Consider the following 26515-nt stretch of genomic DNA (forward strand, 5'->3'; position numbering starts at 1 on the left):
AATTGATTGATTGGAACTGTTTGAGGTAGGTTTAATGTTGTCAGATAAACTTCACTGGGACAGGGAAAGTGTAAACCCTCATATTGTCAGCACTTAATACTTGGTCCAGCAGTGGCTCTTTCCTGCCATGTGGGAAGAAGTAAAGAGCAACTTGTATGGCTGGATGTCTTGTGAGGGCATGGAAGCTGAAAGAATCAGGAGGAAGGTTGGGGTGAGGAAGGAGAAGTCTTGCTTCACACATCCAGCTAACAGAAGCATGACATTGCTTGTAGTTAGAGCAGAAGCATGGAAAGTTATCTTTAAGCCAGAAGGGTCTCTGCCTATAGGAGGAGAAACAAACGGCTCATTCACATCTTTCTCACTCCCTTTTTGTTGTACAACTTCTGCTTTAGTTTTCTTTGGATTGCCTTGTACTAGTTAGTAAACCTTAGGGGAAAGTTTTTCTTTTAGGATAAAAGATGAATTATTTAGACTAATTGAAATAATGTCTTTTAAAACTCCTGCAAAGAAGCATTGTTGTTCCATTAAACATCCTTAAAACACTAAAAGTTTTCTTTGTTCTTTAATACCTATAGAGAGTGAATGGAAGAAAACCACTGGATGAACCAAATTCAATAAATTGTATTTTTGAGACCGAAACTAGCAGGAATGAGCTATACACCAGATGGTTGTGCTGCTATCCAGAGGTACTTGGACACACTGGAGAGCGGCACAGGCAGGAATGTCACAGCATTCAGCAAGGGGAAGTGCAGAGATCTGCACCTGGGGAGGAATAACCACCAGTACATGCAGGGGACCAGCCAGCTGGAAGGCAGATCTGCAGAGAAGGACCTTGGGGTCCTTGTGGACAACAAGCTTGACCATAAGCCAGCTGCGCACCCTTATAGAGAAGGCGGCCAACAGTATCTGGGGCTGTGGGATCAACCTGATCAAGGAAAGTGATCCTTCTTCTCGGCTCAGCACTGATGGGGCCACAAATGGATGACTGCATCCGGTTCTGACCTCCCCAGTACAAGAAACATATGGACTTACAGGAGTGATTCCAGGATAGGGCCACAAAGATTAAGAGACTGAAGCATCTCTTGTAAGAGGAGAGCTGAGACTTTTCAGCCTGGTGAAAAAACTTGGGGATTTCTCATCAGCGTGTATAAATACCTGATGGGAGGGAAAGAAGAGGGAGCTGACTCTTCTCAGTGGTGCCCACAAGACAAGAGGCACAAAATAAAACACAATTAAGTCTGAACACAAGAAAACACTTTTTTATTGTGAGGGTAGTCAAACAATGGAAGGTATGTGAAGGTATTCAAAACCCCACTGGACGTGGTCTTGGGCAGCCTGCTGTAGCTGGCCGTGCTTGAACAAGGGCTTCGACTAGCTGATCTGGCGAGGTCCCTCCCAGCCTGCATGATTCTGTGACTTTGTAACCAGCAGCAGATTATAGGTTCTTTTTTCTTTTCTTCTCGGCAGTGGATTCTGGACCGCTAGCACAAATCAGGTAGCATGCATAGAGGCTTGTTTTGTTTCTTTAACCCTGTTACTAAATAACTGGCCATCTGCTGCCCTGATTTTCTTTCTGCTGTTTCCAGTGCACTGCCACCAGGTGCAGTGTGGACAATCATGCTCCAGTATTCTCTCACTTGTTTGCTTCTGTGCTTTCAGAAGGCACCGTCTCTTCCCAATACAGCATTAGCTACAGTACACACCAACATTCACATACAGCTGCAGAGGTACATTTTGAGTCAGGTATGCTGCAGAGAAGAAGGACAAAGGTTTTCAAAAGAACCTTTATTTTTGGCTTCTTCACATAGTTGTTTGTGGGATTTACAGTTGATGCTGTGGGCAGAGGGATTCTGCTTCATATTTGACAACTTGTAATCACACAAGGCCACAGATTTGCCTTAATTCCCTTTAATCTGACCAGAGGAGTGCACCTTTGCTCTTTCTCAGTTCTGGTTTTCTCAACTGCAACCATGAATATAAGCCTCTATTTAGACAAACCTTATCTGAAAAGTAAGCTTCTCTTTCTATGTTTCTCTGTCTCCTGGAGGTTGCTGAGATTTCTATCCCAGTGAAAGGAAAGGGAAGAGATCAAATGTTAAAGACTTTTAAAGTCTTATATCTGCAAGTCAAAATGGTCCCTCAGGAAACTTAGAGCAGGTCCTTCTGCAGCAGAAACCTGTGGTGCTGCATCTGCTACTCACTCTACTATTGGTAAGGCTCACACAACACCTGTGCTTCCAGGCACTCTGTTTCTAATACACGTAGGGAGTCTGCTTGCACAGGAGGCCTCAGTGACCTGGGCTGTGTCTCAGGAAGCAGATCCTGTGCTTATGGCAGCATCGTCGCACCATTTTGTGACGTTACTTATCGTCACTCCAGTTCTTGGTGTTTTCTGTATTGGTTTTTGTTTGTCCAACTAACTGAACCATGTTAATTGGCTTGCAGATTGAGTTACCAGAATTGGACTTTCTGTCTGTGAAGGCTAAGTCTTTTCTATATTTGTCCTTTGCCAGAGTTCCTGATTCTCTTTGAAAAGTCTTTTTCCATCCTTGCTGAGATTTTTAAAAATTATTCCCCTAATGAGATTTGGACTGCAACCTCTAGCCTTCAGTGCCTTTAGCACAGAGGGCCACAGACAAATAATGTTTCTGTGGGATACCTGTCCTGCCAGACAAATGCTATTCAGCTGCTGATGGTTCTTGTGCTCATGAGAGACTCTTACATACTCCACTCTGTGCAATTTGGCCATAGCCTTAATGTGTGAGTGGCCTGACCCCGCAGTATGAGTAAAGAATATTACAGCAGTTTCTAGTCACTTAGGAGCCCGTAATACAAAGCCAAAGAACCTAAGCGTGTGTAATGTTCATAAGAACAAGACAGTATTTTCTTGTGCTCTTTACAGGCAGTATCCCTTAAGGCCAGTGGCTTTGCAGAAAGTGATACATGATTTGTCTAATGCCATTATTGCTGGGTAGTACTGTATTATCTTAGCACGTTTATCCCTGGTGTATGGTGGGACACTGAACAGGGACAGCAAGCTCAAATTATTTCTGAGCTGTCTCCTCATCTGAGCATGAGCAGCTCTGAGTCAACACTGAGCTCCTCTGTGGCTGTTGTTTATAGACTGCACTGTGCTGTGTCACCTCCTTGGAGAGGCTGGGAGGGTTGCAGTCCTTCTCAGACAGTGGGAATTGGGAATAATTGCAAGGAAGCCAATGTGATCACTCTAGTGTATGTGCAGGGAAAACCAGATCCTCAGTGGCCTTCTTGAGGGATGGTATTTTAAACTTCTGCCCAGACTTTGTAGCTTGCAGGGAGAAGATGCCTGTTTGTCTTTTGCTTAGTTCTATGTACTTGTCCAGACTTAAAACTTGTCCTTCTCCTTAAGGTGATTTTTTTTTGATTGAATCTTCCTGAGTCTTCTGCCACCTCATGCTGTGTGGGGCTAATAAATACAATTGTTAATAGAATAGAAAGCAATCAGAGGGAAAACCCTGGGGATGAGATCCTCTTTTGACACCTAGAAAACTCGTCCACTCTTTACCCTTCTTTATTATGTTTCTGACCTTGAACTAGTCTTTGTGAGGGGCCTAATTCTGGGGGTTTATGATGATACTAAGGAATTACCAGTGTGAGTAAAGGCAGAACCCTTTCCCGTCTGGGGGGCGTGCAGTAGACGGTGCTGTAGATTCGACAATAACAACACCTGCAGATTTGTTTTGCCTTACTGATAGTTACCACATACAGGGAGTTGCATACTTAGGTAACTGTTGAGAACAGCTAGTTGTGGCATAGCTATATGGTCTACTACAGCCAAATCTTTCAGCACTTGAATCTCATTCTCTACAGTAATACCCATTAGAGGAAACAAGGTTTGGATAGCCGTAAGCTGCTGATGAATAACCTGGTCTGCAAGTTCCTGAAACAGATGAGCCTTGCATTGACTTCAGTGGGCTTTAGATCAGACCCATGGGATTGTTCGTCATCCTCCCCAGTGAATTCTTGCAGAAGAGAAAAATTCACTGTGGGATCTTCCAGCAACCAAGGCAGGGGTTGTTGCACAGAAAGCCTGGAACAGAAGTGTGACACAAAGATGTGTTTTGACAGCACAGTTTTCATGCCACTATTCTTTTATAATCACTGGTTACTGCCTGAGTTTGAAATTGAACTCTGTTTCAGGACATACTTAGCCTCAGCCACTCTGGTATGAATTTCCAAGTGATGAAGCTCAGTATCAGAAGGTGGGTTACAGTGTTTGTGTTTCTATTTATCCAACCACCTTTCTTTTGAAAGGAAATTAAATTCACTTTTTTTTTTTGGTGGAGGCACAGCTGACCATGCTCTCTAGGTACTGCATTCTTTCTCATAAGCCCTACCTTAAATTAATGAGGTGCTTGGGCCTTTTTTATAAACGTGTATTGAATATGACCCCCTGCTTACCTCTCTCTGTAAGCAACACGGTGAACCAGCTGTAGTGAAGTTTGTACTACATAAGCAGGCAGCTCCTGTTCTCGGTGTAGAAGTCGATAAATGCTTTCAGCTCCATGCTGTGACCTGAACCATTATTCTCACATTAAAGGAAATAAATACTTTCAAAAAAATGTTATATGCATGTTTCTGTTCATTAAAATGAGAATAGTCTAATTTTTCTGACCTTTAATTCTTTTACTGAGACTTTCATTTTATAAAACCAGAAATCAGTTTTCAAATGGTCTTTCTTCCCATTGTCCTAAGCCAAAGGCAGGCCATTTCTCATATTTAGTATTATTAAGAAAATGTGCTATTTCCTAAACTTTTCACAGAAGAACATGTTGCATAAAGTGAAAAGCAGTCTTATGTCGTGAGATCTCTGCCCTCATAGTTTTATACTGCACACAATCCCCTATGGAGGACTGGAAGCACTTAAAGCGTTGTTTAAATTGAGACTACGTAAACCCACATGTAGGTCTGTAGGAGTCACATGAAAGTATCAGAATCTTATTAAAATTATTTATTTCCATTTATTTGCATTTCATCCTATGGAGCTGTGTTCTGCAGGCCTGTAAGTCTGCTGTTACTAGTCCCCAGACCTTCCCCTAACATCTCGCCCCTCTGGTAGCCCCAGAGCCGTCCCCTCTCCATCCCCCTTCCCGGTCTCTTGTCTAGCCTGCAGCCAAGGCAGTACAGTTGGGCTCTGCTCTGGAGTTCATTTTCATGCTGACTGACTCACAAGGTCTTTTCTCTTACCCTGACTGAATGACTGAAGGCTAACCTGTATCTTTATTTTTCCCACACTGGGGTGACTTACAAGATCTCTCCATAGCTGAATTTTGTGGAACCTATTACTGATGGCTCACTGTTGAATTTAGCTGGTGTTGGCCAGTGGGATCCACAGTTGTTTGAGACAGAGGGTGTGTGGACAACTAGACATGCAAGGTATCTGTATTAACCATTTTTCACTAGGAAGCCACATTAATATTTTTTACAAATAAATAATCCAGATATCATGCTTCCAGAGAGGAACTTAAGAAGACTGAAACTTTAGTAAGAGGAATTGCAATAACAATTAGGAGAGCTTTGAACTTGGGCATTGACTCAACAAAATTTAAATTGCAAAGCCCACTGCCCTCTTGGGATGTCTCAGAATCTTTTGAAAAGGGCTAGAGCCATATTGTGGGAGCCATATACAGAACAGGGAAGATGAAGTGTCCTGCCCAAATGCCAGCCTGTATGTGATAACATGATAATGTATGGTGGGAGTATCGCCATGTAAATAAATGGAATTACGTCAACATACAGGCCTCACTGTCACAAAAATCTTTCAAAGATAATGAAGTCCTTTCAAGCTTTTATACAAAAACTCCCTCTCTAATTTTGTTGGATGCTGTTGACTGAGTATGGGACAAAGAACCAAAATCAAGAGGGAAATACAAGGACAGCTCAGATGGTAGATATTCTGTTTGGTAGATGCTGGTTGACAAACAAGACGAGGTGCTTAGAGGTCAGGACTAGCCATAGCATCTCTTGTCTTCTACATAGGAGAAAGGAAAGAATAAGCTATGTGGAAGGAAACTATGCCAGTGATAAGTGTACTGCAGGACAAACGGGTAAGACTGTGGAGACTGTTACTGCAGGAGACCATGAAAGAGACGTAAGAAGCTGGAGTCAATGGGGGAAGAAATTGTAGGTAATATGATGAGGAGGGGAAAGTAGTATGTCCATAGATGTGGTGAGGACCTGTTAGGGTGGGACTGGAGATCTCATTAGGGAACATGAGGAATATTTAAGGTTTTTCAGTTAAATGAAATTTATGGTGTGGATCTGCAAGAGATCAGCCCCTATTAGTTCTACTGGGTACAAAACAATTTGTCCTTGAAAAAAAATCTGTAGCTGTAGAACAGTGTATGCAGTGGCTATCCAGCATGTTTCTCCCCTGGCTGTGTATGGGCCACATCCCACTGTCATCAACAAGCCCTTCTGGAATTCACTGGGATGTGCTGTGTCCTTATGACTTGCTGGTTTGCACCTTGTTCCTAGCATGGGTGCAAGCACGGTTAATCCAAATCACTTCTTGAGCCTGAAGTGCAGCATATTGGCAGTCAGTGAAAATCCTGTTAGGAATCTGTCAGTGGGTGATTAAGAGATGTCAGAGGGCAGAGTAAGCTGTATCAGCACTGAGCTGGGTAGATGAGATGCTCTGTGGTGAACCTAATCTTGTGAAGAGCACGACCTTTGTCTTCTGTATAAAGGTTTTCTATGGTAACCCCCTTTTTTAATTGAGTTCTTAATATACATATAATCTAGCTGAAACAATCTTGGCTGATTGTGGGGTCAAAAGGGTGTGAGGACTTTCTGACAGAAGGAGAACGGAAAGGTGTGGTGAAGAAGGGGAGATGTAAGAAATGAGCAAAGAAAATGGGATTAACATCAGCTAAAAGCATACACGAAGAGCGGTTTATCCACTGTTTCGCCTCCTCCTTCCTCACCTCCTCTTTCTCTGCTGTGCAGTGTTCACTCCTTGTTAGTGCATCAGCCCTTCGCTATAGATCACTGGACCAAGCAGGGACATTGTGACTCATTACCCAGATGTTACCAAATTATAGTGACATGTTTTCTGAAGTACATCTTAGGCAGGATAGACAGAGCTCTGTTGGCTTCCTGCTGTACCTGAAAATGTCCATCTTTGATCATCTCTTGAGAAAGAATTAATGAAGTCTGAAGGGGGACATGGATCTCATCATTCCTCAAAAAGAGTTTTTCAAGGAGATGTACAGGGTATTTAAAAAAGATGCAACCAAAATGCCTTGTGTTGCAGGGTTGCCATCTTGAGAATGGCTGGGGGCTGTTTAGGCACAGGGAGAGACATCTCATGGTAATCATTTGAAACTCTGTGCCCTCCTCTTTCAAGTGGTAAGAGTTTCATTCATGGGCGGTTCATGGTGGCAGAGATATAGTGATTTCAAATTGGGTCCATCTTTCTGAAACACCCTGTATAGCTCTTGGGAAGTGGAAAGAAAAGGTTTAGACTAGGAGAGTTGTGGGCAAAACTGGAGTCTTTCTAATACCCATACAGAGATATAAAAAAGGGATTTATTTTTTTTTTCCCCTGGTGTATCAATGGGAAGATATTAGATTTTAATTTATGTTTTTAATTTGAAAACAATGAAATCACTCTTCTCCCTGTCTGCAGGGGCTGGGGGTGCTACCCAAATGCTTTCCAGCATACATGTTGGAGGCTGAAGCCTGCACTTCTCCCATGGCAGCAAAGCTTAGTATCCCAAGTGTTTTTATGTGGCAACAAAGACTTGATCTGAAATAGGAGTTCAGCCCACTAGACATCACAAGCTGCTTATAGATCCCAGAGGACTTAAAGAGTTTGTTGGAGTTTGACTGATGAAATAATGACATTTTACAAAAGCAGCCTCCAGTGTGCCCATCAGGGTTTGTGTCCTGGTTCCCTGGGGGCTCCTCTTTAGACACATGAGAGTGTTTGGTAAGTTGGGAAAGAGAACATGTCAAAAGGACTCAACAGTCACGTTCTTTGCTATATTCAGGGGGCACAAAGGGTTTCTGAGAAGTATTGATTTATGAAATATTGTAAGAAAGAAACCAAGATAAAAATCAATAGAGGTGATGTTGGTTCTGTGTGTTTTGATCCTGCTGAGCTTGGAGGATGATCTTACCATAATCTCTGAGGTGTACAGTGTAAAACCTGCTCCTGGTGAGCTGCTGTGTGTATATATATGTGTCTGTCTCTTTTTGTCTAATATCAGGCCTGTGGATCCAGTCACATCTGAGCTGATGCATTGTTCTCACCAATCTCTGAGCTTAGGAGTGTGTCCCTTTGGCTGGCCAAGGTGGTGTGCGTGACAGTGCTCATAGCTCAGGAGAATAAATATGGGCAATAGCAATTCAGCATGCAGCTTCCCTGTGCTCTGAGGTGAGGTACATGAATCCCAGCACTGATGAACATCTTCCATGCTCCTGCTGAGCATTTGAACTCTGGCTTTAGTCCTACTGTAATTACAGTTTATTCAATTTAGAAACAGTTACTGTATGAACCCTCAGAACAGCCTTTTAGCACTAGAATCTTTCTGTAGAAGGACCCATGGTCAAATTATTTCGTTACCAATGTAGTTAGCTGCTTCCTCATCCTTTTAGATTTCTAGGCAACCCTATACCTCCTTTCCCCATATGCAATTATAAATTGATACAGTATAATTTGCCTGTCACTTGATATAAGGCTCTGTTTATTTTAAAGACAATAATTAGAGATAACAATTGCTATAGAAAAACAAACATCCATTCAATGAGAAGACTGAGTAATTAAGGGCAATTATTGTTTTTCATAAGTAGAATGCTTGGTAACAAAGTTCTTTCCAGTGCAGCTAAGAGCATAAGATGCATATTGTAGGAGACCAGAAATCTATGTGCTAGAAGAATTGGGAAATTAAAGGTAAGCTATTAATAAGAAATTATCTAGACCTTTCTTTCCAGATTGTATTTAAGATACAGTTTTCCTGGTTGTAATATGTAAAACTTTATTAGGGTTTAGATCCCTTTCCAACATTCTTTGCAAGGATTAATCAGTTAATCCTTCTACAGCCCTTGCAAGGTAAGTAAGTGTTATTATCCTTATTTTATGGGTATGGAAATGATGTTGCTGTGGGCCAAATTTTAATCTGTTTTTCACTGTTGTAGATCTAAAGCAGCTTCACTGCAGTCAGCAGAGTTAGGCACTGTAACTGAACTGATTTAACCCTAATTGAAACTACAGTGCTTGCAAAGATATCTGTTGAGAATAAAGAGCAATAATATTACAAGCATTGTCCTACGCACCACTTCATTTGCATTAATGCTTTTGTTTGCTTTAAGAGTTGATTTTCTAAATTAGCATTCTTGAATTTGCAAATCTTGTAAATGCTAGTGCATGTGGTTTTCAGGAAGGAGTATCCATAAATATGTTTACGATTTACAACAGCAACTCCGGTTTGTGAGGCTAAATTACGTTATTTGTGCATAAAGACTGTATGTACAAAGCTAATGTGCAGCAAAGGTGTACATACACTTAGCTTTTTAAAAAACTGTGTACGTGGGTTTGTTCAGCCCAAGATTTTTGTTCCTTCTTTAATCCAGAGAGTTTGGTACCAGCACTAGTGTGAGCCCTGAAGTAAGCCACAAATATTTTTGTCCTGCAGTGCCTAGATTAACATTTGCAGAGTATTCATTGACTTGAATTAATTGGCAATTAGCTAACTCAGGTTAAAAGAGGAATGATATTTCTCTGTAGACATTCTTTTAATTGCTTATCCAGCCAAAATAGATACTACTGGCCAGACCAGGGCTTTCTGCTCAGATTTTTTAAGAACTTTTTTGGCAATGCACTCTGAAGTGAAATGAAGAACAAGCAACATGTTAAGTGCAGGTGATCTTCTGAAGTCACTGGCTAGTTTGCCTACTACAGGAATGTATCAATATGTAAAGAGACGACATTGGCTTGGTTTCATTTCAGAAGGAAATGAGAGACTTCCATTTACTTTTGGAAAAATCATATGTATTAATTATAGCAAGTGTACCTAACTTTTCATTCCACTTCTTGAAGTAGTTATTTGCCTTATGGTTAAAAATCGGGGTAATGAGTTACTTGTGTTTAACATTTCTGAAAGACTGGGGGAACATTATTTATTAGCAATGAGTATACCATAAGTGCTGTATTTAAACAACAATGTTGTTTCATTGTTTATTAGTCTCCCTCTCTCAAAACAATAATTTGTTTCAGATCTGTGGTAGGATCCAGTTTTGGATAGGAGTGAAAACCAGTTCCCTGTTGTTTCCAGATAGTTGTGGGTTTTTTTTTCTGTAATGAAGACTTGTAATACCAGGATTATTAGTAAGGTGTTACTATCCACAGTTGTGTTTCCTCATGCTGCTATTCACACAGCTGTAAAGTGGATATGGAATAGCATCAGCTCTGAACTATTAGTGTTTTATTCAGTCTGTGTTAGGGAAAATTGCCACACAAAATGCAAGGCAAAAGTAAAACAGCCTTTTCTATAATCCTGTCCTTGGCTGAACTGTCATGGAGGTGATTACCAGTTACAATGCAGGCCATGGAGATGACTTCTGTGATCATGGGTTTATAGTGAATATATTATCTTAGCTGGAGGGAAGCTTTTTTTTTCTCCACCCCCACAGTACATTCTTCTTGGGCAAAATAAAGGATTTGTCTCTGTACTGCTTCAGGGTGGGCTGTCCACCTGTCCAGCTGATCTAAATCTGTCGCTTGTTCATCACACAAGCTCCTGTCCTTTTCAGAAAATATCTGTGTATCTTTAAGCATCCACAGAGCAGGAGATTCCCAGCAGCAAAGAGCACAGGCGTGGTTGTTAGCAGGTCAGTGCAGCATGAGGCTGTGTCAGGCCTCTACACTTCCCTTTGCTCTTCTGCCTCCAATTGCACCTTCCCCTTGTGTCACCTGGGGTTACTTAAGCTCATTGGTTTTCAACTCATGGATTTTAATCATAAATGAAAAGACAATGTTAGTTTACACATCCCCTTGCTTTTAAGCATGCTTATGTTTTCTTCTGTACTTCCAACCTGAAATTATAGGGCTGGTTCTGGTGCAGTTCAGTGGCTAAGATCAAAAGCAGTCCGATGTTTGCAGCTCACAGGATATAACAGCCCATTTGAAAGTCTGAGGCCCCCCAGGAACCACTTGTAGTTGAAAATCTGAACTGTGCCCAGAGGACTGGGGAGGCAAGGCAGAGCGATATGTCTTCATTTTATCCTAAAATTACATTCAGTGAATTTAGTACAGTGAAAAGTGCTGTCTTGGGCTGTTCATAGGGTTGTCTTAAAGTTCGGTCTCCACAGAGCAGATAGCAGTGACAGTGGTTTTTTTCCTTGATTTTTAAAATGTGAATAATAAGAAGAGGAAAAATACATTAAATCTTATGTGTGTTTTTTCATTCTGTTTCCTCGTAATGTGGTGTAAATCAAGAATGACTTCCTGAGGTCAATGAAATTAATTCGATATAAAATCAGTGTGATTCAGTATCAATGTGATTTTTGCAAGGTGTGCAGTGTCTTCTAACAGTTGATTAACATTTTTATTGGCATAAACAGAATGGTTTAATCTTAATTTTTTAGTTTCTGTGGTAGGCAAAAGGACAGAGGATGCTGTGAGGATTGCCTGCACAGCATGGTGGTGTCCCAGAAGTTAATGGTTAAAACCTTTCTAGGACTCAATCACAGGGTGCTTCAGGGAGGACAAAGGAAAAATACTTTACAGATTGGCCAGGTTCAGTGGGACAGATGTTTTGATTTGGGAGCAACAACATTTGAAATCAAACCATGAAGGGTGAGATAAACCTTTATATTTTCTTCAGGGTGAAGGACCAGTTACAGAGAGCAGTTGTTTGTCACCTTTATTGACCTCTTAAAATAACTGGTCTGCAGCATGTGACAGTACAGCACTGTGCCACAGACCCCGGGAGCCGAGATATAAAGGACAGAGCTAGAAGTTCTGCTGAGATTTGAAAGAGCGATGTAAATAGTAATGTGGTCACGCTGCAAGAGTGATGTGGAGCTGCGATTTGTGCTGGAAGCAGGAAGGAAGCAATCAGCACAAATTGAAACTGTGTGCACTTTCAACAAAGCGGTGCCAAGTAGCCACTATCCAAACACATAACAAAGCCAAAGAGAAGAAGCATAAGTAAAGCTGCAGCTGCTATGAGTGGTGAACACAGAGCCAGCAGTGCTGTGGGTAATATTATAAATTTATTGAATAGACAAAATTGAGACATAAGAGTGAGGATTGGATGGACATCACAGCATCTTCCCGCAGCTGTGCTTCTTGGCTGCGTCAGGCAAGGGACAGGCTATTGCTTTACACAGTTTCAAATGAATTTGTCAGTCTGCAGCGTTCTTCATTTTTGTGACTTGTTAATGTCATGGCTGAAAGTAAGGATGTCAGCATTTAACCAGATGAGACTGAGAAATTATGTGACTAGAAATATCCAGAACACTTGAGCATGCCGTAAAAGAGATCTGACTGGAAGTGAGTTTGGAGTTTATTTCTCAGCATAATAACCAGTGATTAATGGTTCAAAATTTATAATTAACTCAGTAGCAAAAAGATGGAGAAGTATCTTGTAGGAGGTTGCTGGAGTCCCCGATGAAACTCCAGTTCACTTCGCTGGGGATAGTTTGTGGTAAGGCTATAGTCTATATATTCATCCCTCAGTAAGATGTGTGAAGTCCTGTGTTCATTGTTTTGCTGGACTGCAGATCTGTTGTATTCAATTTGCAGGTAAAGCAATGTGTTTGGTTGTGTGGTTTGCATCAGGGGATGGGGTCAGGATCTTAACTCCAACACAACGTAGGACCTGCAAGCTGAGCTAGACTTTTTCTTACTGTGCAACATCATTGCTCACAAATGCTCTGTGAAGCTGCAAGATTCTCAGTAACACCAAGGAGGTGCCATTCTTAAAACTAAATGGCAATTTGGCATATTGTGTGCGGAGTGGGATGGGATGCAGCCGATCAGGTGTTGTGCTGCATTTGCATGTTTGACAAGAATAAAAGCTGAAGCAAACAAAACCACACTTGAAGAGACCTACAAAGTACAATATTTCTGGGTACAAATTTTCTTAATGGTGTGAGAGTTGAGAGCTCAGGGGACTATCTTAAACTCACTTGTGGGAGATATCTCAATGTATTTTCGTGAAAGTCAGCGGATTTAGGTCAACGTTTAGTAGAAGATAATGCTTCATGTATATTACTTACCTCTTTCTTTTAATTCTTGAAGGTTTGTTCCATATTTTGGTGATAGCTCAGACATCCTGATCCTGTCAGGGATATCCATATGCTTTTGTCAATATTATTATTTAACAGCACTTTAAGTTATTTGAGGACAAAGATATAGTAAATAATAACAAATAAGAACAACTTAGAATTGTATCAGCATATGTTGATGTTCCTCCAGGCCACAATGGCAACCATCACAGTATTAACTTTATACAGCAGGTTAAATTTAAAAAGTATGGGAAATCATAATTAAGTACCTTTTTATTATGATCATGAGAGCTTTGCAAGGAGCTAGAAAAATGTAGAGACCATGTCTACACTGCAGATATTATTTGATTATCTAGTTTTTTTGATTTCTGAGCTTTCCTTGATGTCAGGTGTCAGCAAAAGCCCTTAGCCTAGTGTGGTAAAATTGGCAGAAGTTTACTTCTTACTGATATATCACACTTTGAGTGGTGCAAGCTGGAATACAGTTCTTCAACAGAAATACAGCTTTAATGGTAGAAACTGCAGCAGCATTAAGGATGTTGGTGGCTTCACTGCCAAATGGTCACGATGTGGGCTGCAGGGTCTTCATTACTCACAAGACCTTATGTGGCTGTAGGAGGGACTAGTGTTTATTTCTTTGCATTTAACTTGCCAAATGCTGGGTGGTGTACTAATAGCAAAAATCTCAACAGCGGCTATCTAACCACTTCTTCCTTTCTATTTTTCTGTTTCTCCTGCAGGGCTTGTGAAGTTGGGGGTTCACTGTGTCACATGTCAGAAGGTCGCGATAAAAATTGTCAACAGAGAGAAGCTCAGCGAGTCGGTGTTAATGAAGGTAATTTTCTAATGGGAGACTTAAAAAAAAATGAGGTTCTTGGCTCTGTGTCTTGTGTTCCATGCAAAATTAATATCTTTAATTACGTATAACAAACATCCTTGTCAGTATTAGGATTATGTGGAGCATAATAACAATAATTTAGTTATGGGGGAAGCCAAGGCAGCTGAAATTAAATGGGAGTATGCCTGTGCTTTGCGAACAAAACAAACGGTCAGCTGCAGAGTTGTTGCTTCTCTGCTGGGCAGATGCGTGTTGGGCATCTGACTTCCACTGCTGCAGCAGTGCATAATAGTTGTGGTACATTGCAGGCTGAGCTGTACAAATGCCAGTAGGCAGAGATTTAAGAGAGGCTGGTGAATCTGTTGTTCGAATACTCCTACTGCTTGCTCCACTGCATGGGTTCTTTATGATCTCACACGCCAAAGTCCTTGACTGTTTAAAGCTGTTGTAATTCTGTTAACAATCCACAGAGCTGTGCCATTGGAAACCATTAAAGTGTCTGTCCCAGTGGTCCAAATGACAGTAGTGTTCAGAAGAGTTTCATTAGTTTTTTACCTGGCCTTGTAATATCCATCTCCTTACATTAGTGTCATTGTTTGATCTTGGAAACCTAAAAATAAAATAAATATGTGCATAAAAATTTATTCATGTGATTTGGTGACTAGAAAGGCTTAATTCAGCTTGATGGGAGGGAACACACTGCTCTGCAATCAACACAATTCCATCAAGCTGGCACATGCAAATGATGTTAACAGGTCTTCATGCAGCCTAGAGCACTTTATTGATATAACTTCCCTATAAGCACATAGAACATATATCTTTACACTGCTGTTTCTTATATCTACTTCTGTGTCAGCTGTTTTCCATCACAAGTAAGTATACCAACCTTACTAGGAGGAGAAAGAAAATTGAGATTAAAGGTCAATGAATGTTACACATACAATGTAAGTTTCTTTTTTTCAGAGAAAAAATATGGGGTATTTATATTCAATTGTAATGTGTTTGGACTTACCTTTCTGGAATTTCATAGAAGTATTCCTTCTCCTGCAGTACTGTGGATTCAAACAGTCTTCTAATGTAGACCGAAAGTTAAATAGGTAAGCAAACTGCAACTTTAAAGGGAGATTCAGCAGATGAAGGGAATACAGTGAAAGCAAGGAAGTCTGTAAATGATAATATCTGAATGAGACTTTAAACACTTTGAGTATTTTCCAGAGTAACATAATAGGAATATTTTTAAATAACACAAGCATTTTGTTTGCTTAGATATGCTGTCTGGTGTCTGTATAAAACATGTTATTTACTTCATTGATTTTCAGAGTAGGAAGCAAATCACTTAGCATAGCACAGTGGTCTCTCTCTGCTTTAGTCATGTTGCATTACCTTGGTTGTAGTTTGAAATCTGAGTAGTGAAATGGTGTGTTAGGCCCTTGTTTACGCAGACTCATGCCAAAGCATGCCATATTTTCTGTAAGATTGTATAGCACCCTTCTCAGGAGTAAACCACGCATCGTATTGTGAGTCTCATTTGCAGACCATTCTTGGTGAGATTTTTCTCTTTTAAGGATTCTGTTCTCTGCACTCAGGAGGTTGGAATAACAGATGGCATTTGAAGTGGTTTGCCCAGTTCCTGCATAAACTCAGTAACCAGATGTCTTTTCAGGAATGCCCTGTGTCTGATGGTCACAGACAGTGCCTGTGACTTCTAAGTGAATTTGGAATTAACTGTACTGTTAGCCAGCTTAATCCAGCTTGGCCAAAGGCAAAAAATGCTTGCAGCTTTCAACAATCCCAGTGTGACCATTGCCAAGCATCCAGCTGACAGCTTGCTGTGTGGAATCAGCAGCCACAGGGAAACAGCCAACAGTGAATCCAAGTCATGGTGGTGTGGTGGCATTCCCACTTTGCAAATCTTCCCATTAGCCTATCAGTTCCAGTGACTATCTTTGCCAGTGGGCCATGCAGAAACAGTCCCTGGAGCCAAATGATTCAAGACCACAGCTACTCTCCCAAGCCAGGCCCAGACTGATGGATTTAGCTTTAATCCATCCTTGGACAGAAAAACTGGATCTGACAAATATGCACACCTGCTGCATGAAGCTGTAACACTGCAGTGCTGTGGCCATTTATCCTAGAGCATAAGGCAGAAGTCTGCTTGCGGGCCTTTCAACATCTAAAATGACAGGCAGAAGCATATACAGCAGGCTGCTTTCCCAGCCATCATTATTCTGTTTTGACATGCTTCTCACAGCCTTGGTTTCTCCCGTGTTTTTGCAGCGCTTTATTCTGTACATTCAGGGAACTGTCCCTTCTTTCTGCAGCTGCTCTTCCTCTGAGCTGTGCAGAATTGAGAGGGATTTGGTAAAGTGCTTTCTAATCACAACGTCATAGTATCGATATTTCTGGAGCGAAGAATTTGGAATTGAAGCAGCTGGTCTCAATTAGCAGAACTGCTGCTATGGAGATGTTACACAGGCAGGCACGATGCAGCACAAGCTGCAGTAAATGTATCATCCAAGCGCTTGCTGCCGTACCAAAGGACAGGGCTGCTCACCGCACATGCGAGCCTTCTGCTTTGTCATGCCTGTATTCGCTCAGCACAGGCTGGGGAGCCGTGTTCCTTTCCCAGCTCCAGCTTGGGACTGTTTGGGAGCCTGGTTTGGGGGCAAAGCTACAAATGTAACTTCACAGATGTGAACAGAAGGGCTGGTTCTGTTCTTGCTCCTGCTCTTACACAACTGGTAAAAGCTTCAGCTGGGTTTCATCAGCTGCACTGTAGTAATCCCCACTGATGTAGAGACCTCACTCCCATGGTACCTTTAGCTTGCTCTTGCACAAATCGGTAGAAAGATTTCAGAAAGTAGCGTGTTACAGGGAGGATTTTGAGATGGAAATAGGGTTAGTTAATCTCCCTGAATTACTTCTGGATTGCAGAGAGGGAAATTGGGGCCAGAAGACTAGAGCTGAATGTGTCTGTGAAGGAGTAAGCTTACCTGAACAGGCAAGTTTACTATTGATGGTTGCATTTTCAGTACCAGCACAAGCATTTGGAGTTTATAACTGTGGAATATCAAGGTTAAAGCAAATCTTTCCTCTGATGTGGCAAAAGCTTATTTGAAAACATTGAGGCATCTCATGAGACTTACTCACAAGAGTCCTTTCTTCTTTACCACCTCACCAGTTCTCTTCCACTCCGTCCTTCCAAAGAATAAACAAGAGCAAAAAAGCTACTCATTTGTTGATCCATCAGATGAAATACTCTTTGGACAGACAGTAGTAGTAGAAGCAGTGGGAACATAAAAGGGTGAAGAGCAAGAAGGGGACAGCTGGTTTTGGACTAATTACTTGAACACACAGGCATCCTGCAAAAGCCACAGATGTCCCAGACTTGATGGCTGGATGACCTCCATATGTGCGCTTTGTGTGTATGGGCCTTTTGTTTATTCTGAGTCCTCCAGTGCTGGCCTTGAAATGGCAGGTATTTCCAGGGTGAAGGATGGGAAGAGACACAGTCCCTTCCTCATTTCTCTTGTGGAGGCCCATTGAGACATGGGTGGTGGGTTTGGGGGAGGTTAGTTTGTTGTTCTTGTGCCTTGTGGTGCTAATGAGCTCTGCTTCCAAAAAGCTCTGCAAAGGTGTAGTTTGTGTTCCTAAGCAGGGGGAGGGTCATGCAACGATTGCCTGAATTAAATGAGTGGAGGGATAGGTAGCAGGATCAAGTGTCAGCCTCTTGTAACTGCCAAGACAAGTTATGCAAGCATACTTGTAAATAGGCACTATGCATGGTCTTTTTGTTATCTCTTGCTTCTTCCTGAGCTTCTATTTCAGTAGCTACATATTTCTTTACTACCTTGCCCTACTTTGAGTCTTTCCTTCCTTCTCCATTTTCTTTCAGTTGTTATTTTGCCTCTTTTTAACCCCTCTCATTATTCTTTCTCCCCTAGTCTGTGATTTCTTACCTTTTTTTTTTTTTCTCTTTCTTTCCCCCTTTTGCTAGAGAAAGACGGGTAATAACTGGCATTGTTTTGTTGCAAAACTGCTGAAACACAGCATGTATGGTTGAGATGCTCATTGTTTAAGGCAAAAGATTAGAAATTGGGTACAATTTAGAAAATATCTGGGAGAGTAAGTAGCAATCAGAGCTCATGTTTTAGGAGAGACTCGAGGGACTCAATCTGCCTGGTTTATTAAATAGAAGGTTAAGACACAGCTTAATCATGGTCTGTAAATACTGACAAGGAGGATAGGCATTTGATAATAGAGGATATTACACTCATAGGGGCAAAAGGCTTATAGTTTTAAGCTGTAGGCAGACAGATTAAGTGTCAAAATACTAGTCCTGTTTGACCACTGGATGAAGTTACTAATTCAAACAAGCTTGCCTGAAGCTCTGGTGAGTTTTTCCCCTGGAAGTCTATTAAACTTCATCTGTTTTCTGAAACCTAGATCCTAGTTCAGCTTCAGCAGCTGGATTTGCAGCAGGAAGTAGTTGAAGATGGTTTCTTGACCCGTGCTACGCATTAGCTCTGACTAGATTAACGCAGCAGCCTCACTGGCCTTAAAATCCACGGAGCTGTGAATTTCTAATCACACACTTGAAATCTGCAAAAAGTCTTTTATCAGTGTCTGGAGCATAAAGAAAGGCACTTGTGCAAGTTATATGCAGAAGCAGAAATTTGGGAGCTCCCAAGTGAAGCTAAAGAAGGGAATACTTGAAAGCAGGATCTTTGCTTTGGAATACCTCATTTTCAGACTTTTGAAACAAAAGACTGTAATATTGGCTGACCTACCTGTCCTCAGCTGCTGAGTGGATGCCTGGTCTACAGAAATCATTACCAGAGTATGAGAACAGTGTCAAGGAGAAGCTAAATCTGAGGCAGAGTCAGAAACAGACTGAATAGTGCAACTTAGTTGAAATTCAGCTTAGATTATAACAAGGGCAGTTTCCCTGACATCAGCAAAGCCAAACTCACCAATGCCAAAACTGAATTTCACTAAAACAAATTCTTTTCTTAATGTGTTCAATACTAACCCAATAATTTTCCAGCCTCAATATTAAGGAGTTCTACTATTGATTATAGTGGAAATAGTGTTAAGGTGCTGCTGAATCACAGTGAATTCCCCTATTATTTGGTACAAATGAACAAAGAAGACCAGTAAATTGTGTTTACCACCAGTAAAATGTGTTTAGATTAATCTAGGATGCTGGCACACAAGATTTTGGAGATGGTCATATTAAAAATAGCAAATAGGAGGGAAACGATTTCCCTTTATTAATCAGAAGTCCTAAGGAAAAGGTTTTAAAGCATTCATCAAACTTTGTAGGACTTCCTGATTAAGAAATACTATCCTGATTTGCTGGTACTCATTTATTATTCTTCTGATTGATGGACATACTGCTGCAAGAGGAGAATGACCCAGAGAACCTTGTATTCGTGATCAAAAAAAAAAGGAAGGATGAAGGAAGTTAAATCTCCCCAAAACATGTATGTACACTCTGATACGCATATTTTTACTTGCTGTTGAACAGGTTGCAATGTACAAATGAGTATGTTCACACTTACATGGATTGTCCCTTGCGCATTTGCCACATATGCTTGATAAAAATGCACACTCACACCCTCATTGAGGGTTATCTTTAACCTGGAGAATTACCACATGCTTGTCTGCTTTTAGCACTGGAACACAGCAGATGATAAGTGTGTGTGTGTCTGTGTGTATGTTTGACAGTGCGTAGGTGGTGAACAAACTGCAGGAGTGATTGGCACTCATCAAAGAGCACAAGTGCACAAATACACACTCACTCCCTGCCTCTGTGACCCTAGTTCGTATTCCAGTGGCCAACCCAGTTAGCACAGCACAGCTTCACCTGTGCAAGTCTCTCTTCTGAGTTCAAAGAGATGAAAAAGCACCTTGCAATATGAAAAACATGGAGAAAATAAAAGCAGCTTTTCCCCCCCCGGTTTCCTTCTGCTATAGGGAGTTTGGGAGTAGGGATCTGTTGCTGAATGCATAATGCAGAGTGTTTTGTTTTATACTGGAGCTGGTGGGGAGCACTGAAAGCCTGTTTGCTTGTCATCTGTTTGAGCAGTTACAGAAGTTAGATAATTGTATTTTCCTTCAGAGAAGAATCACTTTCTTCCTCCACTTTCCACCACACCCGCGAGGAACACAGTTTGAGGTTTTCTTAAAGAAGGAAATTAAACAGGAATCACGAGCACATGATGTACCTGTCAGAGGAACAAACCTGTCAAGTGTGCACAGAGCCTTTTGCTTTCTAAAGTTAGTATGATCAATTGAGGCATTTGGGCAAGCTATAAAAATAATTGGCTCTATTTTTTCCACCGTACTTTTAATTCTGCAGACTTGTATTATATCAGTCTGGCTCAAATCTTTGTTGTACCAGACACATTCTACCCACAGCCCTGTGTGTGCAAACACATAGACACAGACAGTGTACCATCCTCATGTGCTGCCTTGGTCATACAGCGATAACTGTCCGTCATGAGCCTCGGCTAAAGCTAGTTAAAGTCAAGGAATGCTTTTTCCATTCATTTCACTTGATCATAACCATAATTCCTGGATAGGGAAATAACTGCTCCCAGAGACGAGACGTCTAAATGTGCTCTGCCATCCAGTCCTCATCCACCTGTGAAGTTTCTTTCAACAATTAGCTGGTAAAAACCCTTTCTGTTCAGCTTTCCCTTTTAACTGTTTCCACTGTGATTGATTGCACCATGCTCGCATTTGGGGTGAGGGAGACCATAGTTTGACTTTATGTTGCTTTCTCTACCAAAGCTTCTGGGAATTCTCTTCCTTTGCCAAAGCTTAGTTTTATCAAAAGATGCTGATTCACTAAAATGTTTTCTCCTGACATACTTTGGCTCAGTGAACTCCCAATATATCAAAGACTAGGTTTCTTTTGAACTCTGTCTGGATTCATAGCAGGCTCTTAGGCAGTTCTGCTTGCCACCTCCGAAGCAGAGATCCTGAAAACCATGTTTCTGCAGGGACTCTCACCACCTCTGAGCATCAAGACAAGATGTAAGAAATCTTGAGATGGGCTCCATGAATCCACAGCTGTGCGGCAGACACAGCATCCCCAGACAGAGAGATGTGACCCTACAAAACATTGCTATGTGGGGGAGGGGCAGAAAGCACAGGAATCCTTGGCTGTTGTCAGGCTTGATGCTCAGTGTCCTGGGAAGGACAACCAGTAGGAGTTACCCTGAAAGGCAAAGGGAATCCCACGTGAAGGTTAGGTTCCAGGCTCAGCCTTACAGAGTTGGGGTGTGGAGTCCGAAAATCTTGAGACTGGCATGCAGACCTTGTAACCCCTGTCAGTATTTCCAGAACTTATGGCTGTCTGGAAACCCAGTAGGTCTGTGAACCTGAAGCTTCAGACTCCCCCAGCCTGGGTGGTGTGTATAGCAGAGCCACCTGGAGCTGTAGTTTCTGTTAACTGCAGATGTGAACCGTGGGTCTGGTGAGATTCTGGTGGGTTTTTTGTTTGTTTGTGTTGTTGTTGTTGTTGTTTTTGTTTGGTGTGTGGCTGTGGGTGTTATTGCTGTTGTTGTGATTGTTTGTTTGTTTGTTTTTCAATCTGGAGCTGCAGGCTCTTTGGTGCAGTTAAAACTTCCTTCTTTTTTTCCTGACTCACTGAAGGCTGATGAAAAAAGCTAAAAAGCTAAAACCTCCTTTAATTGACTTTTCCTACCAGCACTTCAACCAGCCCTGTTCTGTGGTTAGTTAACCAGTCTGAAGAGATGCAGGATGAAACCTACCCCCATCTGCAGAGAGCAGAGGATGCCACAGGAGAGTGGGTTCTGGTTGAGCCATAGGCAGAATTGGCCACATTTATGGATAGGAAAAGCATTTTAGATTATGCATGAATCACTTCCCAAATCTTTTAAGCAAAAAAAGAAGTTAGGGGGACATGTCTTCTGATGTGAACTACAGACAGATTTTTAAGTTACACAGCTCCTTATAAAAATAATTTTCATTGCTCACACATTTAATTCCTGGACTAAGAGCAAAACTCAGGTGCAATCAGCAGCTTGAATGCAAATAGTCCGAATCATTTGAAACCCGTATCTATAACATCAGAACAATGGTGTAGGGTTTTGTAAATCATTCCTCACCTCACTTCCATGCTAGGTTTTTTTAGAGACTATTATTGTCATGGTTGAAGCGGACAAATGACATAGACCAAGTTCTTCCAGGATGAAAGCAGTAGATGCCATTTATTGCCACAAGTGCATTTTTACACAGTTTACCAATTCATGTGTCTCTTCACTATTGGTTACAAGTCACAGCAGTAACATCTCATTGGCTAATTTTGCATCATCAATGTTACTCTTATACTCCCTTCTCTCTCACGGGTACACCTTAATATCTCTGGATACTCCTTTACTCGCATCTTTCTCACGGGTAGGCCTTAATATCTTCAAGGCTAATTTCTGTTCCCATGCCCTCTGTCAGGGAATCCACGGGCCCACCGTAGTCCCCTACATATTATATCCCATTCTTGTGATAGTACTATGCCAGTGTTTGCTCAGTGTCATTGCAAAAGCATTGCCAGCAGCTTTCTCCTCCTAAACTGTTTACATGCTTTGCAGGCTGATTTCATTAAGGATCAAGGTAACTTGATAAGTGTGGTTTAGGTGGTTGGATATTTTCTTTTCTGTCTTAAACTCTCTTTTTTTTTTTTTTTCTGGGTTGTAGAGGAAAAGACTTCTGACTTGTTTTTACATTGGTTTGTATTTCACAAAGACAACCAGCATTACATCAGAAGAGCTCTAGCAGTAGTGGGATGGCAAGCCTTAAGTAGATTGACTGAGACCAGAACTGGCTTAGGTTATTTGACCCTGCATCTATCATGTAGAATAAGCACCATAAACATCAATATACTGATCCATCCCAATTAAGGGATGTAGTCCGTCCCTGTATATAGCAGGTAAGCCATTAGAGCAAAGACTTTGCTCAAAGATTATCTTAAGTTTTTGCTCTAACAGCTGGATGGTGCCTTGTACACCAGCCATTACCTTTCTGTTAAGAAGCATTTCATAGCCCCATATAGTTTGAGTTTCACAGCTCAGGCAAAATCTGTCACCTAATAGATGCTTAACTAGTACAGCTGAGAGACAAGAGCTGGCATTGCGCTGTCAGCTAAGGGATGCAGGCTCTTTTTGTTTGTTTTACGTTCTTCTATCCAGCGTGAACATTTTGCAGGTCATTTGTTGAGTGTAAAGCAGGCCTCAGTCTACCCCTGCAGTTCATGCTGTTAAGTAGTTGGCACAAATTTAGGAAAAATCTGGGAAGGCTCAATCCCAGTGCAGTTAACTGTTAGTTCCAGAGCTGTCAGGTGGAGCTGGGTACAAAATGCCATGGGCTTGCTTTGCTGCCCTTAGAGAATATTGATCTCTCTAGTGACAAGTTTTTAGGTATTTGTGCATTTCCTCTTCTACCAGGCGATATCTTTGAACTCGCTGCCTTGCCTCCTGGCAGCCAGATGCCAAATCCACACTTAGCATGTATTTAAATGCTGGTCTGTTCATGAAGAGCACTCCCACAGCCATAAACCATTGTTTGTGTTCCGCTGCTGTCCTCCCATGGATGCACACACCACACCTAGAGAAGGCTCCAGAGTTTTAGTTCAAAATGGTGTTTCTCGTCCACCTCCAAGAGAATCTTCCAGGTGTGCTAATACTAAGAGAGCTCAAGCCCATGCTTTAGTGGTCCAGCTACCATGCAGTGACAAAATTGCAGTCATGGCATGGTCGATTTTTCTCTGATGTGGGAGAAGCAATCACTGCTTTGTCAGAACACCTGGTATTCTTGAATCTTGCAGTGTAATATAATATGGTGTGCCCTGCAGCTGCATGAGAAGGCAGCAGCAGTGGCTTTGTGCTGTGATGGATAATGGAGAAGTTACCTTAATTCTCTACAAACCACAGGGAAGGAGAAATTGAGTTTAATCTTGAACTTCTGCATCTGTTTCAGTCACTCAGCATGTGACAATTTCACAGTAACATCTCTGTTATGTTATCACACGTTGCCCCTGGTAGAAATAGGGACTTTTTAAAGTGGCCAGAAATTCTGGCTGGCTTTTTTAAGAATAATTCGTGAGAAGTCAGGCAACCAAAATCATTGACCTATCTGGGAATTTGGGACTGCTGCTCCAGATTATGCTAAAATTAACACATTCAATGTCTTGTTTTAGAACATTTTGGTAAGGCAGGAATGAACAGCTGTCAACACTCAAGAAGAAGGATCTGGCCTAAGAAACATCATCACTTGTTCCTGTTTCTGACACATACCACAGGCAGAAACATTCTTACATTGCTTGCAGCACTCACAACAAGCACCTCCTCTTCTGTACATTCAGTAGAAAAGTGGTGAGGAAATGTCACTGGTGCAAGGTGTAATGCAACAGAGTGTGGCTCCGACATTTTTTTTTCTACTTTTAGGTGTCCTATTGCTCAGGAGACAGAAACATGCTTCATCATCTTTATCTCTCAGATGCAGGCCTAACTACAGAAAGTAAATAATAGCTATGTGTATAAATAAGGGAGCAACACCTAGTATAATCGCATGTCTATTCGTAAGGAATGCTCCTGTTTTTAGTGGGGTATGTATTTTAGCTTATTTCTAGAGTTCTGAATAGCTTGTGGTACCCTTCAGTACAGCTCTATATCTAAGTAACCAAGCTTAAAAATGTAAAATTGAAGAGCCACCAGAGTATGCAAAAACTGACATAACAAACATACCAGGAGATGGAGAATATGTTACTAGTTTTAACCATTGTACCTGAAGCAGATTTTCAACAGTCATGATACACATGTATAGTTGTCCTATAAGAATTGCTAATAGATTACATTTCACAGCCCCATCACACTGTATGTCAGGAACCTATTGCCATGGATCCTTGTAATAGACTGGAATTTACTACTGCTCTGTGGGCAGAAAGCTGGTGTGCATGTCTAGATTCATATATGTAGAGATAGTCCAGCAGAAAGAACTTGCTGTCAATAGAGGCTGAATAATTTCCCCCAGCTGTGAAATACTTTAGCATAAAGTTATTTTTTAGAGAGTTTTCTTCTTATGTTTTCTTCCTAATACCCTGAAATAAATCCCCTCAGTCTAATGTTCTTATCTCTTTTCTTTGATGAATTTCCTCTCTTCACTCCTGCTCCCTCAGCTGTCCCTGAGTTTCCTTCCTAAATCCCTTCTGTCCTTTGCTAACCTCCTGTTGTCCCTCAGTGTCCACTGCAGCACTTTCAAAGGAGAAAGTCGCACATAGAGAGTGAATATTATCCTCTAGGTATTACGGATTCATTTTATCCTCATTTCCACCTCTTAAATCAATCCCTGATTTATCAAATCCAGAAAATAATAACGTTTACTTAAGAAATATGGGTAAGATCATTTGACACAAGACAGAGTGGCACACAGCTGTTCTTACAGTCATCTGGGGTTGTGGTTTTGCTTTTTTCTCATATAGGGGTATAAGTTGTGAGTTTAGCAACCACAGAGGAACTTGGATTAGGGAGTAGTGTTGTGGGGATACCTAAGAGTGCTAAACCCTATCTGGGCACCAGTGCAGTGCAAATTGTAGATTTGATTGCTCTATAGTACCAGAATATCCTCAGTATAAGAGATAATGCTTCTGGGTGGTGCTTAGTAGTTTAGCAGAATAAAAAGATGTTTTTCACAGGGACTGATATGGAAGTCCAGCAACAGGTAGAAACATATCTAAATACTGCCTTAACAGTAAAAACAAACAAACCAAAACCAAACAAACCTCAGATATCTGTTAACCTTAAAGTGTTCATTTTTGAGAAGAAAGGTGCCCTTGCCCTCCTACATGGCTGAGCAAGGTCGATAGTGATGAGAACACTTCTAGATAAAAACACTGCTGAAAACTGTTTTACTCATTACTGAGGAGAGAGAGTGGTACCAGTTACCAGTGACCGAGGACATAGTATTTGCTCAGTGCTGGAGAACAGCCACTTGCTGCTTGTGTACCAAGAGGGCATACAGCTTATTGAGCCACCATGCCACCTGGCAACCAGTCACCCATTTTTTGGCAGATATCAATGATTCACTGTCTCTCTGCATCTGTTTGGCTGCAGATGCATCACAATACAAATAGAACCAGCGTTCAGACTCTCAAAAGTCAAGACTGGACCTGACAGACTGCTTAAGGAAGAAAGGAGATATCAAGGATAAAGAAATCTAAAATAGCCAGACTGTTACAAGGTACAGGAGTGAAATTTTCGACAAATGTGTAGAATCTTAGAAATAAGGGTAGGAAGGGACCTCCAAGGGTTTATATAGTTCATCCTTCCACTCAGACAAGGCCTGCTGTCAGCATGGGTCAACCATGGCTTTGTCTAGCTT

The 26515-nt window shown here is 41.4% G+C and overlaps 1 protein-coding gene across 25 annotated transcripts in view; it reads left to right on the top strand.

Annotated features, from left to right (window-relative positions):
- Positions 1-26515, top strand: part of BRSK2 (BR serine/threonine kinase 2) — a 318684-nt gene that overhangs the window by 145019 nt on the left and 147150 nt on the right. For all 25 annotated transcript variants that reach the window (XM_065065085.1, XM_065065095.1, XM_065065089.1 and 22 more), the window contains one exon: positions 14016-14110. In XM_065065085.1, the coding sequence (XP_064921157.1) occupies positions 14105-14110 (6 nt within the window). In that variant the 5' untranslated portion in view covers positions 14016-14104. The remainder of the gene's footprint in view (positions 1-14015; positions 14111-26515) is intronic.

Source organism: Columba livia, chromosome 5 (genome assembly GCF_036013475.1).
Source record: "Columba livia isolate bColLiv1 breed racing homer chromosome 5, bColLiv1.pat.W.v2, whole genome shotgun sequence".
Classification (NCBI taxonomy): Eukaryota; Metazoa; Chordata; class Aves; order Columbiformes; family Columbidae; genus Columba; species Columba livia.